Raw genomic sequence first — 16569 nt, 5'->3', positions numbered from 1 at the left:
GCAATACAATGCTTAGGAAAGAGACAATATCATGAGGTGAGGCATGAGGAAGAACAGAATATATGCTAAAAATTGTGTCTGGAGGAAGTTGGTGGGAAAAGCAGAGTTTTTTGGAAAGCATACTGTAGTGGCAAGGACAGAAGGCACCCCAATGCCCAGATCCTCACCAATCCTGAAAGCAGCATACTTTCACTCAGAAGAAATGCCTACTTATCTCGTGTGAGGAGCTAAGGTTTGGTATGTAGGCCTGGAAAAGTGGATCTCAGGCCAGATAGGGAGCCACAGTCCACAGGGCTGGAAAGGTGAGCCTCCTCTAGGCTGCATCCCTTCTGAAACCTGAGGCTGGCGTGAGGCAGTTTTCAGTAAATGATATGAAGATCATTGCCTGTTTTATGACTAGAAAAAGCAGTATACTACCATTTGTTTCACCACCTTGTCCATTACACAGCCACTTGATTTTGATAGGAGACAAAGAGATTTCAACTCACTTTGTAACCCTGTTTCTCATCACCCACCTCTCTGTATTTCCCTCTATGCTTTCCCTGACATGATCCTTCTTCCTGCACCAAAGGGCTGTCAGTTTTACTCCATCCCGTTATCTGAGACATCATTTTCTTCACTCCTTCTCTGGTGGACACCACCCTCTGCCCCTGACCACCTCTGGCCCCCCCTCCAAATCCATTTCCCTCTCTGATCTCGGGTCTCCTGTCCCTGCCCATGGCTCTGGCAGTGCCTGGCCATGCATCCACATGGAAAGAATCGCTTTCAACAGTGGTTTTTTTGTCATGCTATCTCTTCACACTGTGGTGCCAGCTCAGTCCTGACTCTTCCAGACAACAAGCTAGGTGGGATGGGGTGAAGAGCTTGCTGTCTGTGAGTATAAAGGCAGCTTAACCCATGCGTGAATGGCAAAAGATGCTTTAATGGCACTTGTGTCCAACATAAAAGGCTTAGCTCATTAAACATTCAAGCTGAAGCCGTTGAGCTTTGACGCTTTGGGAATACTGGTTTTCTGTGAGGATATAAAACCCTGGGCAGACACATTGCCCTTTGCCTTGCTCTGGCCCACGTGGAAGCCAGCCCCAGCAGCCAGCAGTGTGAAAGCTCTTCTAACATCCCTGCCCAGCTATAGGCACAGCTCAGGCTCCCTGCTTTTCTTCCGTACATCTTTCTAGCCCTCTGCTGCTCTTTTTAGTCTATATACCTCCACCTCCACTCTAGGGGTTCTTCTCTTCCCAGGGACAGGGAGGTCCCTGACTCCCAAGAGCGATGAAATGTCTTTCACTTTCATTGCATGGGCTTTTACATTTGCTCAGGGTGACCAGAGAAGCCAGGAATTTGCTGCTCTTGTTAATTCCCAGGATTTCTGCTAGAGGCATAATGTGCTGTCTGAGAGCTGTATGTTACCTGTTTCTGGGAGCGAGATATAAAAGTGAATCTCACAGTTTATCAGGAAATAGGAGGAAAGGATGCACTTCACATATATATGGTCAAACTGTCCTCATGCCAGAAGGCAGGACTGGCAGGAACATTGATTTGAAGGTAACACTCACAGGGAATGTGTTGTGGTGCACACAACATATACTGTGCCTTGTGTAGTGCTTCACAAGCCATCCAGGTATTTCCATCTCTAGAAAGACGATATGCTGTGAGGATGGGCTTTTGATGTGCCCCATGCATTTAACGTAGTGTGCTTGAAAAAGGACTGGGTAGTCAGAGATGTCATAGTTATTCACATGCACGTGAGACTGGGCAGTGGGTAATGCAGCTCCTTATTAAGTGTTTTAGATCACTGAACAGCACAAGTGTTCTCTTGTGTGTTCCTGTAGGCTGGGAAGAGCACACATGGGAAGGGAAGAGCAAGCGAGGTCCAGGATGTGTCCCAGACACACAGCTGTGACACAGAGCCTGGCAGCGTGGGGGAGCAGGGCAGTGGAGGGGAGGCCCCAGAGAGTTTGTGGGAAGAAAGGAGAGGCTTTTCACAGGAGCAAAAGACAGGGATTTATCTCAGCTATTTTTAAGTATTTAACTTCAGTGCTTTTAGCTCCGTCTCTATTCAGTGAAAGTCTGCAGAGAGTTCTTAAATCAATGAGGTTCTCAGCAATGAAGTTAAATGTGGGTGGGAGCGATGTCAGGCTACTTATGTATATGTCCTTGGTGTATACCTTTTCTAGTTCTGCACGGTGGAAGGGTTCATTACAGCCCTGGTGGATGAGTATCCTCATCTCCTAAGAGCCAGGAAGAAGATCTTCATCGCAGTGGTCTGTTTCATCTCTTATCTCATTGGATTCTCCAACATCACCCAGGTACAGACAGCCGTGTTTGTGCCTCCATTCATAACACCTTTCTAGTCACTTTGGCATAGCACAGAAACACCAAAAACTTTGGAAGAAGTGACAGCATTTCTCCTAATGCTGAATAAAAGGGTTCGCTCATCACTGCTACATCTCAAGTTACTTAGGATGCCTCCATAATTTTTTACCATTATCCTGTTGTCAGTCTGTCTTGGTATTTTGCTATTTGTAATAAGGGCTCAAGCCAACAGAGCCCAAGCTGGGGAGTGCTTGCTGCAAAGGGTTAAGATAACATTAAGAAAACCAGTCTGCTGGGGCCCTGAACCTCTGGGGCTGAAGCCAAGGTTCACATGAGGGACGGTGAGGGCTGAGTGATCTGGAGACCATTTGTGGACCACTGAAGGTTCATGAGGAGGCAAGGCAAAACTCCTGGGAAGGGCAGAGCAGACTAAATTCAGCGACTCCATCTAAAGCAGAGAAATATGAGATCCTAGTGAATTACTGGTTTTCTTCTCACCCTTGGCTATGCCTGAACAGACTGGCTAATTGTCTGCAAGAGCACATCAGTTTTGCTGCTGGGAACCAGACTCCAGTAGAAACATTGCAACACTGGCTCTACTGTCCAAGGAAATTAACATTAAAGCCAACAGACACAGACAGTAGCAATCAAAGCTGCTGGCTGATATTGTCGACCAAAATCTATAACTCCTTAACCCTGTTTTTGTCTCTTCAGGGTGGCATTTATGTCTTCAAGCTGTTTGATTACTACTCAGCCAGTGGCATGTGTCTTCTCTTTCTTGTCTTCTTTGAGACCATCTCAATTTCTTGGTGTTATGGTAAGCACAGAACACCTCGTTCCTTTGTTTCCTCCGCTGGCACGGTGAGTTATTTCAAAAGCCTCCCACAGTGAAGCCAATGACAATTTTGCAACTGAAAATAGCTTAGACTGATAACCCCAGAAAATCAGGAGTGGAAGGCTGTCATCTCACTTCTCCAGCCCATCACAAAGACCTCTGCACAAACTGACAGATGCCTAGGGTACTTCACTCTGGGCCTTCAAGGGGACACCAGGAACATGGAAGCTGTTAGCAGGAATTTGCTTTTGTGTCCCAGTACCCCATCCCCTCCAGAAAATGCGTCTCTCATGCCTCTTGCTGTGACTGGCCTGTGCTGTGTCATGAGAAGATGTGTTAACCATGGTGCTGAGATGGGATGTTTTTTTCAATGCTCATTTCTTCTTGTAGGTGTGAACAGGTTTTACAGGAACATCGAAGAAATGATTGGCTACAAGCCTTGCATCTGGTGGAAGATCTGCTGGGCCTTCTTCACACCTCTTGTCTGCCTGGTAAGACCTGGGGCATCCTATCTGCAGGTGTGGGTCAAGAAGGGCCCCTCAGTTTGGATGGACTGTAGGGGAAACACTATATTCTCCAGCCAGTATAGGGCTGGTGCAAGGTGGTACCAGGCAGACTTGAGATGGGCAAAGTGATACAGGAGCCTCTTTCACTCTGCCTGCTAGAAATCACCCATAAGAAAAGTTCTAGGTGATTGTTTTAATCTAAATGAGGCATTCAGTTCTTCATTCTTCTTTCTGAGATGCCAGAAGATAAGCAAAATAATGTACTGTTTCAGAAAGCTATTATTGGTTCTGGTGAAGGCTCTTAGCTCCAGCTTCAGCCCCTGACAGGCTTGTCAGAGCAAAAGCTATCAGCAAATGCAGGATAATTGACTGTAGAGCAATTTGGCCTTTGCTGATTCTTGCCCTTCCAGCAGAAGTAGTGCAGGGAATGGCAGGAAAAGGCCAGTGACAGGAAGATGAAGACTCCTGAGGCCAGCTGTGAGGATGCTATTGACTTGCTTAGGAACCGGTGTGGGGGCACTGCTTGTCTAAGTAGCCTAGTGAAGAAGAAAATCAGGGGTATTCCAGTTCCAGCTTTTTACATGGGATAAGGAGAATTTATTTCAGATTACCAGTTGATGGGCTGAAAGACCCTAGAGTAGTCTAAAGAGTTGTTCAGTTGCTCTAAGACTGTTGGGAGCTAAGAGGATAATGAAGGAAAGAATTTATGGACTCTGATTTTGCATGCCTTCACCTGCATTGGCTGGTGCTCTTTTCCCAGGGTGTGTTCTTCTTCAGTGTGGTGGAAATGACCCCTCTGACACTGGGAAAATATGTCTATCCTGCATGGGGACAAGGCCTTGGCTGGCTTATGGCTCTGTCCTCCATGGTACTGATTCCAGGATACATGCTGTACTCTTTCTTCACCTCAAAGGGGACTCTCCGGCAGGTATGAACAGCTTTACCACTCCTCTCTGCTCAGGGTAGGCGTGTCTGGCTGTGACTGGCCATGTAGGCAGACCTTCAGGTAGTCTACACTTCGGTCCGTTGTTCCTCACTGAAATTTGTGTTGTCACCATCTCAAAAAGGGAGCCTTCGCCCCTGGAATATCCCTTTGGTGCAGGAGACTGGAGCCTTGGAAGAGACTGGGAAGAAATCTTTGAGGTTTCATAACCCAGAGAAATCCAGGTTCCTGACAGTCCCTGGCTATGAGCATGGTTACTTGGCAATTCTCAACAGAGAGATCAGCATCCTCCAAGCGTGGATCTTGAAGTGTCTCGGGCTGGGACCTGCTACCAACAGAGACAAGCACAGTGGTAGTTTGCCACGTGCTTTGTAAAGTGCACTCAGTGACTGAGGGGTTAAGAAGCAAGGAAGACTTTTATGCAGGACCCACAATACCCACTAGTCTTGTTTAAAACGTTTTCTTTAGTAATTTGAGCAGAGTTTTATGTAGCAGTGAATCATGAGTCTGTATGTCATACCTAGTACTTACTGTTAAGATTTTATTTACGGTGTTGACATTCAGTCTTCAGAGCACTGTGCAAAAAGTCCCTGGCTTGGTGCTGTCTGCTGCAAACTACAGATGTAAGAAGTCACCCCAGGGGTGCTCATTTATGGCTTTCCCAGCCCAGCTGCAATAGCAACCAGACGCCATCTGAATCCCATGAGCTTACGTCATGGATGCTGTATTTTGAACAATGTTTAACTCAGAAATGTTTTGGCTTGAATTATTGGGCTTAGGTCAACTTCAGGCTCTCTACCTCTGAGGTCAAGTTGCAGGTGGATTTGAGTTTTCTTCCTGCCAGCCTTCCATTTTGATGTGCTCTGATGTGGGAACTGAGTGAGTCTGGGGTCTCAGATCTGCTTTCAGTTCTGGTCTCTCATCTGAAGTTGGGTTTAGGTACTTGTCATTGGTGTTGAGATCCACCTTGGCATTCCTGCAGGACTCAAGCCGGGGTGTTGTCAAGTCACTTTGGTGATTTTGGGTTGAAGGCCAGCAGCAATTCCAGCAGTAGCTCCTTTCTCAGACATTTAGAGGGTTCCTTATTCCCTCATTATTATGAGCTGGAAAAGGGGAGAATGGAAGCCCGAAAGTACAGACATGAGTTCAACCCTTTGCCTAGTCTCAGTCCTGTTTTACTAGAGGTGGAGGAAGCACATCCCAGCATCTGGGGGAGCCCAGGCTGGCCTGTGGTCTCCCAGGAGTAGCTCAACTCCTTCTGACAAAGGGCTTGTGCTAATTATATACGTAAAAAGAGTGGCAACACCAGCACTTCCAAAGTGCTGGGGGCTCCCCTGTTGCCCCAGGACATGGAGAGCAGCTCATGAGCACGTTTCCACCCATCTCCTCCGCATCTTGTGCAAACCAGCAGTACCAGTAAGCAGTGTGAGTGGCTGATGTGTGCCCTCCCTGTCTGGCTCTTCCTCTAACATTGCCCACACACATGATGAGACCCAGACCCCTCTCAATCGTTCATAGACCCAGGAGTGAGCAGCAGATGGCACCATGAAGAAAGTAGGCTAATCTGTGTGTGCGTGTGTTGGTATCAGAGAGACAGAGAGAATTTTTGGCCTCTTATATGCACAGATCCTGGATTAATTTGTAATAGAGCTGGAGCTGGAGGGAAATTAGATGCCAATCCTGAATAAAGTGGTTTTGACAGACAGGAAAGATTACAAGTCATTTTGATTCTACTGAGCATGAATGTGAGAGGGCAAAAAAAAAAGACCATGAATGGTAGAAGCAACTCAGTGAACATTTCAGGGACTACACCCAGCAACAGCTACTTCAGTAGGAGCTTGTTTCTCTTGCTGAAAAGAGAAACACCTGTCTTAGTGATGTCTGTTCAGGTCATGCTCAATCTGCCCCTGCTTCTTTTCTGCAGTGGACAGCATCAGTCTCTCCCTGATCGGCAAAAGTGATTCATTGTTCTTCATCACTCCTGATGTTCAGTCCACACGCCTCCAGCAATCACTTGCCCCTCCATATTTTCCCGGGTTCTTTGCTTCACATTACTTGACTCTCCACTTTTCATTTGATCAGCTCGGGGTGACAGGAGTTGCTGCTGTGCAAAGGTTTGTTCAGGTGGATGGTCTCATCTACATCAAAGGCAAAGATCATAACCTTGTTAGCCTGGTGTAGTTACTTAGTAATGCTTTGTAATCATCATCATTATGGCTGGGCTTCAGGAATGAAGATTTGGACTTTGTAATCAACAGTAGCGGAAAATGAGTCTACTCTAAAGCCTGTGACAGTGCAGCTGTCTCTTGTTCCTCCTTGCAGCTGGTCTTGTCTGGTAACAGTTTGCCTGTGTTATCAGGATGATTCCTGTATTTCAGATAAAAGGAGGAGCTGCTGTGCTGTGTGTGGCACCAAAGGAAAGGTGACTTGCAGAGGTTTTCGGATTCAGTGAGTGGTGCTGGGGGAGCCACTTCTGCTGCATGCGCCATCCCCTCACCCTGTAACTAGGGTCACCTCTGAGGCTTGGGGTGAGGGGTCCCAACCCTCAGCTGCTGCCATGCCCCGGCTGTCCCACTGCCACTGCCCCCAACCCCTGGCTGACACTTTCTCCCTTTATTCCTGGGCAGCGTTTGCAGCAGATGACACAGCCCAAAGCAGAGGTGCACGTGCAGAACAACGGCCTCCAGCCAAAGACGTCCTTGAATGGGAGGATCTCAGATGCCACCGTCTAGGAGGAAAGCCTGAACATCCTCGCCCTGTCCCGTAGCTGCTCGCTCCACATTGTCCCTCGAGCTCCTCTGGCACAGCTTCATGTCCCTGGCTCCATGATGGCTTTCACTTGTTGAAGAGGGGACCTGGCGGAGGAACCTGCTTGTGTCCCTCCTGGCCTGGCTTACCAAGGTGCTGAACAAGCTGTCACCAGGGCGTTGTGCAGTGACCGTCTTCATCCTGCAGCATCCTGGTCCAGGCTCTCAGGGAGGAGCAGCCGGTGCCCACGCCTTCCTCCTCCCGAGCAGAGGTGATGTCTCTAGAGAGCTTAGACTGACTGTTGTCCACTTCTTTGCTTTTCTTGCCTTTTCATGTGAAACTCTGCAGAGCATCCCCCAGCACACAGCTGTGCTTTCACCCCACAGATCTTGCCGACACTGGGTTCAAATCGCAGGTGGCTGTTGATTTATGGAGCATAAACCAACACTAACAAACAACTGGAGGGGATGTGCAGAACAAAGGATACTAGTGCAGAACAAGGGATTCTAGTGAGGAGTCCAGCATGCTGGTAGCTGTAGGACACCACCTCAAAACTGGAGAAGGGCTTAAGGACAATGTGTGCTGCTCACAGGTGCCAGGTTTCAGCCCTGCACAGTCTCCAGCTGTGTTCCCTGCATCCATTGGGGCTGGCCCTGTGAGTCAAAGCCCTGCAGAGCAGGCAGCCTTTCTCTTCTGGAGCATTCTGCCCTCTGCAGATCTGTGTAGTAGCTAGTCCCTAAAATGCAATTAAAAGGGTAAGTGAAGGGCTCTTTGCTAGAGGCTGTCCGAATCTCCTACATGATCACTCTCTGCTACAAACAGCTTTGTGCAGAGGCAAGAGGTCCACCATGTGATTGAGAGATTTTCCAGCACTCCCCCCAGCCAATCTCCTACCAGCTGGAAAAAGGTAGTTCCTGCCAAACACCCGCCCTGGCTGCATCCCTGGGTGGGAAATAATAAGATGCAGCATAGTGCCCATGGATGGTTTAGTTTACACCTTTTCTGTGAAGTGGCAACACCTAAATCCCAGGAGCTCCTGAGGCAATTGGTAGGATGTAGCCCCCATGCTTAAACCCACCCCTGTGAACCAGTGCTGATGTCCCATGGGAAGTATCTGTACAGCCTGCTGCTGGCATTGGCATATCCCAACTCCCAACACACACCACAGGAGACAGTGAGCTGGTGTAGATGATGCTGGAGGAGGGTAACACCACAGAGAAGGCTGGGAAGTATTTCAGAGCAGTCCTAAAGCAGCAACATATTTCTTGGTTATAAAGCCTTGTGAAAGGAGGTGTTTCATCATAGCACCATGTGTAGATGTGACAGTGATGTTCCCATTTGTGCCAGCTGCCCAATGACCCCATGCAGGGATAACGTGTACTCAGAGCATTTGAAGAGCACCCACCACACGTGCACACATAGTGTGACAGTGCAGATTAGTCTCTCCCCACCCATAACACAGCACTGACACTGCTCGCACTTCCAGGTTCAGCTCAGAATCAACAAACTCATAAATGAGCATCCAAGAACAGCTACGTCCCACCCACACTTCCTACCGAAGGGTCTGGTCTCATAAGTGACACAGTGCAGTCCCCTCGAGGTCCCACCTTAGGTGCCAGCTGAGTGATGAGCCTTTGCCCAGTTGTCCTGCACTCTGACAGCAGCTGCAAAATGCTGCAGGTTGGCCCTGTGCTGCCTGTCCCTGGGACCTGCCAGTGCACGGGGCCAACCTGCCAGTCTTCCAGCCTGAGGATCAGTAACAGAAAGAGGAAAGTTTTCTGGTTAAAGCTGAAGTCAGTCACCTTTGGGGGTGGGTCCCCTGCCAACTTGCCAATGCATCTCAATTAATGTTGTTTCAGATGTGTAACCCATTTTTGTTTGTACACGTGGCTTTTAGTGGCTGTGGCTGCCAGGCCTTGAGTGTGTGTTTTGTGGTCTCCAACACCCCGAGCTGGGATCACGCCCTGTTCCATGTGTAATCAGTCGGGTGTTTGCGTCAAAAAAATCACAGCTGTTAAACAGACATGAGGAAACACCGAATTTGCAGGCTTGATCTCGTAAAGCCGAAAGCCAAACACTGAGAGCTGCAATCATAGCTCATCACAATTAATCTCAGCCCGTCACAGACATGTCATCTTTCCTTGTCCCTTATTTGTCTGCGCTAGTACAGCTGAAAATTTCTATTCCAATTTCACCTATTTTTGTGAACCGGGGCAGTAAAGGAAACCACTCTTTATAAGAAGAGAGACATCTGTGTTGAAAATAAATGTTAAACCTCTGATTTTGCAGTAATGACCTTTACTAGACACCTACTTTTGCCTGTACATCCAGGTCACATAACCTCCTTCCCCTCAAATGCAGACTGAGGGTTGCATAGGCAGGTGATGGACAGAGGAGTCAGTTCTTGAGAGAGGCCTTGAAATCGTGGAAGACCTTGTTTTTTTCCAGCTTCATTGGGTCAGCTCAGGTCTGAGGCAGAACAAAATCAGTGTCAGGGGTAATTTTTTAAACGCTTGGCCGAAGAGCTTAATTGCTGTTCAAAGGTTGTTCAGAGCTGTTCAAAGGTTGTTCCTCTGAGGGAGCGGAGAAGGAAGGCTCAAGAAAACAAACTCTTTTTCCTGGTTGTTGAGAAAATCTCTAACCCCCCAGTTCCTGTTTGCTAGGATTTTAGCCCCAGCATCTCTCTGACTTGTGGTCTTGCCTGTGGCACATCATTCCAGGTGTAGCAGCAGAGGCTGCCCTATGCATGGACTGCTCATAATAATATTTGTTGAGATTTAACCATTTGTTTAGTTTTCTGCCTGGGACCTTCTTCTTTTCTCTCCCTCCTGCACTTCTCTGTTTTGTTTTCTTTTCTCACTTTTTCCCCACTATCATCCATCCAGTGGAAATAATCTACCTCTCCTTGCTTCTTCCTGCTTTTCCAGTTCCACTACTGTAAAATCACAGCTCTCCCTCCTTTCTCTTCTCCTTTCTGTTCTTTCCTCATTTCTATCTCTTTCTATTAACACCAGCCTCTCTTTCCTGTTTCTCTCATGTGCTCTCCTTCCAGCCTTATTACTCATTCCTTTGTGCTGTCGCTCAGCTGGTCACTGTGTGCATGCTCGACCCTTCTGCCCATTGAAAACTGGAGTTCAGGACCCTGTGGAGGAACTCACCTTTTTGCAGCATCCAGTCCCTAAGAAGCAATATCAAAATTGTAATGAAGTTCCAGCTACCTTTTCTTCCTCTTTTCACCAGAAAGTGGTGCCAAGCAATGCTATCTCTCAGTATTACTAGAAAGATATTTTGACCCACATTCTACCAGTCCACAGAGCTGTGCCTGTTCTTAAAGATTTTGTGGCCTTTCCTGTTTTTGCAAAATTTTATTTCCACCATGAATCCTTGGATCTGTGAAGTCTGGCATGTGTAACTTTGCAGGTAGGAATCTGTCCTTAGTCAAGCTCTGTCTGGTTGACTGATCCCCTTCTCCAGCATTTCAAACTCATCCTTAGCGCTAGCAGAGCCTTCCCACCTTCCTCACACACAGGTTTCCCATCTAGTGAGAGGTCAGGGATGGTGATGGCTCCCCTTGAGCTCATCCCACACCTCTGAAATGCCACTATGGCCAGGTCCAGCAAAGCAGCCATATCTGCACCTTGTCTTTTTGACATCAGGCTTTGGATACTGATTGCTCCGTGCCAGTGACTCCTCTGTAAGAACTGCTTTTGTGCTGTTCCCATGGTGTGTCACTTCTGCTGACCACCCCTCTGCTCCTCATTCCTTTTGACTCACCCAGAAGAGAGGATGCATACATAGCCAGGAGGTGGGATGCTCCCCTCTCCCCTCTGCTGTGGTTCAAATGGGGACTTTCCTCCCCTGTGCTTATGTACAGAACTTCTGCCTTTTGTCTGTCCCCTCATCTCACCAGCACCTGCCAGCCTTTCCCTCCCACCACGGGCAGCTGCTTGAAATAATCCTCTGTGAAACCTCTTAATTCTAAAGAGCTATTTAGGGAGCTGTGCTCAAATCCCTCTGAAATCCTCTTTTTCCTGAGGGCTGCAAAATACAAAATAAATGCCACTGCCCCTCTGCTGCAGTGGGGGCTGAGGTGGGCCATGGGGACGGCAGGATTGTTTTGTTGCTGCTCAGGTGCTGCTTCCCCTGGAGTTCCAGGTGTGATCCTCTCCCCTGGGAGAGGGGAGCTCTTCCTGCTGCCATTCTCCCAGATGTGCTCCAAGAGCTGGCAGCTGGAAGCTGGTTGTAAAACACGTGTGCAATGTCTGTGACATGATCCTGATGCCGTGTAAGGCTGCACTGTAAGGCTTTGGCCAGCTGACCACCGTGTAGACTGTAGTCTCTCCACAGCTCTGTTAAATGATGTGTTGGGCACAGCTGTGCTGAGCATCAGAGAGTGCTCTTAAAGCAGGTGTCATTCCGGATGAGCAACTTGTCCTTATCCCTCGTCTGTCCCGAGGGGAGTCTCTCGGGATTGAAGGATCCTGGTTGCATTTGGTGATGGCCAAATGGGGAGGGGGTCTGCACCACCAAGAGGCATGTCCACTGTGGTTTTGCTTGTACTGAGGGCTACCAGCTTGTACCAAGCACTGCCTGCTTTTCTCAGGACCTTGAGCACGTGGTGCTCAGCACTGGCTGTCAGTACTGGCACTGGAGGCCACATGGTGCACCTGTACAACTTGGCCTTCATCTCCTGATGTCTGATCCTGCCTCTGTCCAACTCTAGATATTGGTCAGAGTCTACCCGAGCAGCTTAAGATAGGAAGAAATAGCCTGGAGATTCTGAAACCTACTGATGACACCTGCGAGCTTTCAAAAATGTGTGCAAGGACCATTCTGATCATTTCACGCCTCAAAGCCCTTGAAAAGACAAGAGAAGATATGTCAAAGGAGGGTTGAAAGATGGGAGCTACCATGGGGGCTGGCTACCGTCTCCCCTCCACCTCCTTGACCACTACAGCAGTCCTTGGTTCAGGCACCTGTCACTTCTTCCTCCCTTCTCTGCTTTGCATCCTCTTACTCACATGCCTCACCTTCTCTCTTCAGGAAGAGGCTTGCCTGCCCATGCCAGTTTTCTCTCCTCCTTAGCCCTGCTTTGCACCTGTCAGCCCCAAATTGCTGGACAGATGTGCCTGTTGCTGGGCTAGGGGGTGGCCAGAGCAGGCAGTCTGGCAGGGAGGGGAGGGGCAGGCTCTGCACAGAGACTGGGGCACTGGGCCCTTTCCTGCTCACGCAGTCACCCCTGTGCAGCTCCATGGCTCCTTCCTTCACCAGAGCTTCTCACTGTCTCTGCTATCAGCGCTCCTTCCTGGCGTGGGAATCCAGTGCTGTTTTATGGAGATCTAACAGGGATGTCAGAGATTTTACCCTACCCAACTGACAGCCCTCCACAAATTCACAGGAGAGTAACAAGGTACCAAGGGCACTGTGAAAGCAAAAGCCACAGTGCTGCACACTCCAAGCATTTTAAGATCTTTCCTCCACTTTCTATGTCTTTAATAGTATGTTAAAGTGGTGTTTTTCATCAGAGGTCCAGGCAGGCGTTGAACCTGCTCAGAGCTGCATGGTGGCAGTGATGTTACCACCCTGGGCCTTGGAGTTTGTTCTTCCCATCAGGAGCAACCCCCAGGACTGGTGTCCCCTCCTCCAGTGCATCAAGTGCCCTACCCAGCGTGTGTCCCTCTGTGTCCCCTCTTGTGCCCCAGGGGTGTGTGTCAGGAGGGCTTCCTGGGGGACTGTGTGGTGTTTTCCCTGGCTTTAGTGCTTGCCCTGGCACATCCCATGGGACTGAGACCCACATGCAGCTGTTAACCACTGGATAAAGGGGTTTGAGCCACAGCACAATGCCCATGGGGGAGACCCAGGAGATGGTCCTGGAGAGACCCTGGCAAGTGGCAGGGGGATGGGATGGCATCCCAGTGTCCCCATTGCAGCCCTGGCTGAGGCAGCACTGCCAAGGGCAGTGTGGGGCTCCTGCCAAGCTTGTGTCCATCATTCCTGTGATGCTGTCAGCTGGGAAGTGTCCGTGTCTGGAGATGCTCAGGAGAGGTTAGTGCTCGCCACGCCAATACCTGACAGCCGTGACACTGATGGAGATGCCTCCTGACAGCCTGGCATGATGCCGCTCTGCTGCCAAGAAAACAGCACCAGCATTCACTGGGATCTCAGGGACCAGCCACGGGCTCTCATGGAGTTCCATGTGTCTCTAGCACAGCTCCTGGGAACCGGTAGCCCTCACCCCCACAGCTGCAGCTCTGTGAGGAGTGGCCATGGAGGGATTTATCCTGACCATACTCCTGACAGCACCACAGCTTTCTCCATGGGACGCTGGAGGGTTGAGGTTTCTGCTTCCAGATAAGAAAACCCAACTTATCAGGAAGGGACTTGTCTGAGTCACAAGTGTAATGATATGGGGAGGGGGCTGGCCTCAGAGAGTCCCAAAGCCAGAGCACAGGGGCAGGTAAACTGCTGAGTGGGCACTCCTGCTTGATCACTGCATCTCCCTCAAGTTCGGGGGGCCACAGGCAGAGCAGAGAATGGTGGCACAACTGGGTGTTTTTCTCCCTTTGAAAGCTACGTGGCTCAGAGGAGACTTTTGGCCAGTTTGCGTTGCATTGTGCTGTTTGGGAAAATACAAATATCCCAGCAGTGAATCCCAGCAGTGACCCCATAAAGAAAAGCACCTCTCAGTTTTGTGCTGACGCTGCTGACCCAGATCAAGACAAAACCTCCCCAGATCTATCCAGATGTGAGGTTCAACAGTGTAAACTCATACCCTGACATCAGCCCAAAGAGTACTCCCTGTTGTTTGCTCAATGGCTCCAGGTCACCTTACACAGCCTTGGAGGTACATCAGCCCCTGGGCTGGCCCCGGGGGAAGAGGCATGCATGTCTCAGCACACAGGCAGCGCTGGCTCCCGGCCCTGCTCTCTGCCTGTCCCCAAGGAGCCCACGTGCCTCTTGGTCGCAGCTTTCTCCTGTCTGTGTGGCTGAGCCCAGCCTGCCACCCTCTTGCCTGTGCATCCCCCTCCAGCACATGCCAGAGCTGACTGACATGTCTTTAAAAATATCTCCTGTATGGAGAGAAGGACAAGAGATGGAGAGGGATGACTGCCCTTAGTTGGAGAGGGACAACATCCTCCTCTGCCTCTCCCTGCCTTCCTGATGCTGCTACCACGTCCTGGCCATGCAGCCTCTCCAGGTCACTGCCTGCCCAGCCCTTGGCACAAATGCTCTGATGTGTTTTTGAAGCGCATTTGGTCCCGCAGGAGGAAGAGAGCCGGTATCTCTGTCCCCTCTCTGCATTTACTGCAAATGAAGGGATTAGGAATTACAATCCAAGATTCTTATTTTAAAGCAGCTTTTCAGCTCTGTGAGGGGAACTTCAGCGTGATGCTCCTGTGGGAGGTGGTGACAGGGCAGCTGTCACAGCCCCAGTCACTGCGGGTGCTTGGGCAGTAGCAGACAAGGCTCAGTGGTGCTCTCCGGGCTCTGGGAATGACTACATGGAGTGACACTTCCACAGGGAGCGGGTGTATGTATCCAGGAGGCTCTGCAAGCCCAGGGTAGAGAGAGTATCCCACAGCTGGGCAGCTGCCTTGGCACCACAGAGTGCACTGGGCAGGTGCCATCATCAGGCTGCACCGATGGATACTGAGGGGTTTCCAAATGTTTTGAGCTTTGAAAAGGAAGAGTGGGCTCTTCCTTTGGGGATGTAGGGTGAGTCTGTTTTAGCCAGAACTGTTTAAATGGGAGATTTGAGGGGTGGGCAGCACAGCCACAGTGAACTATGTGTGGCAGCCCAGTCCCCATGACAGCATCCCAGCTACTGCCTCATGGGATGCCACATGCACCCAACCCCATGGGGGCTGCCTTCATCCCTGGCAGCACCATGGACCCCAGGATGACCCTCCAGCTGTGGGGACTCCTCTGCAGGGCAGAGCCTTGGGATCTGAGCATGATCAGATGCTGCCAATCCCTCGTGGCAGCATCTGCTTCTGGGATGCTGAGTGCCAAATTGCATCAGCCCAAAGCATCCTGCAGCCCTTGGGCTGTTCCACACCGCTGGCAGTGTCTGCCCCAGAGAAGCACCGTGACCTTTTCCTCTTTTGCATTTTTCCCCTCCTGCTCCTCCCCACTGCATTCATGGTAGACCTGTGAAAAACATTAGCAAATTACTGGTTTTTTCACTGGCCTCTCTATTGCCTTTCCCTCTGCTAATTATTATAGCAGTGCCTCTTCTAGGGCAAGTCGACAGATGGCCGTTTTTTTCATCTTCAAACAAGCTATTTAATAAGGGCTCCTGCTTTTCCCTTGCACATTTCTTTCCTGGCTGCATGTCCTGAGCTGCTGGATGGGTTGTCCTTTTCATTGGGGATGCCAGAAGTTGTGAGCTGAGGCTGAAGGCTGAGGTCAGATCCCAGGGGAGGTTTTTTCCTTTCCTTTCAGAAAGGCAGGATAATTCTGCCCAGGGTCATGCCGCCTTACAGAGCAACACCCTCCCTGCTTACGAAAAGGTATGATGGGGAACCAGTCCTCACAAGAAGGTGAGAAGAGCTGTGTCACATGCTGGGTCCTGTGGGGCAGATCCTAAGTACATAGAAAGCCAATTTGGGTGCTGAAACCAGCACAGTCCCTGCTCACACCAGGTGAAATCCATCTCACAGGGGCTGCCCTGTGCTCTGGCTTACGCTGTCATTGTCTGCATGGCTTTGCTGGGGCCCACTGGGTGCAGAGAAGGTAATCCCTTCTGTAGGCAGAGGGTCACAGGATGTGACTGGGAACACAGGGAGAGCTAATGGTGCCTTGAACGCACCACAGAGCCATGTGTGGCATTTGCTGATGAATGTTTGTCTGCCTGGGACATCGTGCTTGAAAGCCACATGGTTGAAGTCTGAAATCTCAGAAGGCAATAATGTGTGCATTCTTGTGGACAGAGGCAGCTCCCAAGTGCTGGAATGCTGAGTGGGGCAAGCAGCTTGTGCAATTGGCATGCGGATACAGGGAGGGCTCACTGCACCCTCCTGCCCTGGTGTGCCTGGCGGACGCAGCAGGTGTTTTTTAGAAGCTAAAGCTGACATTTCCCCAACTTACTGTCTCCCTGATTCTAAAGGGGGTGTACAAGGACTCAAACCCTTCTGGAACTGCTCCAGAAGGAAAGGGAAAGCTTCCCTTTGCATGAGGGAAACAGGAGGTGGCTTTGGGCACCAGCTGCTTTGTGACAACGC

At 49.9% G+C, this 16569-nt stretch overlaps 1 protein-coding gene across 1 annotated transcript in view; it reads left to right on the top strand.

Moving 5' to 3' along the window:
- LOC108492417 (sodium- and chloride-dependent GABA transporter 1-like) overlaps window positions 1-7989 on the top strand; it is a 35082-nt gene extending 27093 nt beyond the window's left edge. Inside the window, exons 11-15 of the mRNA XM_017804734.1 lie at window positions 2175-2306; window positions 3028-3130; window positions 3539-3639; window positions 4415-4582; window positions 7225-7989. Of these exons, the coding sequence (XP_017660223.1) occupies window positions 2175-2306; window positions 3028-3130; window positions 3539-3639; window positions 4415-4582; window positions 7225-7329 (609 nt within the window). The 3' untranslated portion in view covers window positions 7330-7989. The remainder of the gene's footprint in view (window positions 1-2174; window positions 2307-3027; window positions 3131-3538; window positions 3640-4414; window positions 4583-7224) is intronic.
- The last annotated feature ends 8580 nt before the right edge of the window (window positions 7990-16569 follow it).

The sequence above is a fragment of the Lepidothrix coronata genome, unplaced genomic scaffold (genome assembly GCF_001604755.1).
Source record: "Lepidothrix coronata isolate B3197 unplaced genomic scaffold, Lepidothrix_coronata-1.0 Scaffold10, whole genome shotgun sequence".
In the NCBI taxonomy this organism is placed as follows: Eukaryota; Metazoa; Chordata; class Aves; order Passeriformes; family Pipridae; genus Lepidothrix; species Lepidothrix coronata.
The sequence above is the reverse complement of the archived record's forward strand: the minus strand, read 5'-3'. Positions and strand labels throughout refer to the sequence as shown.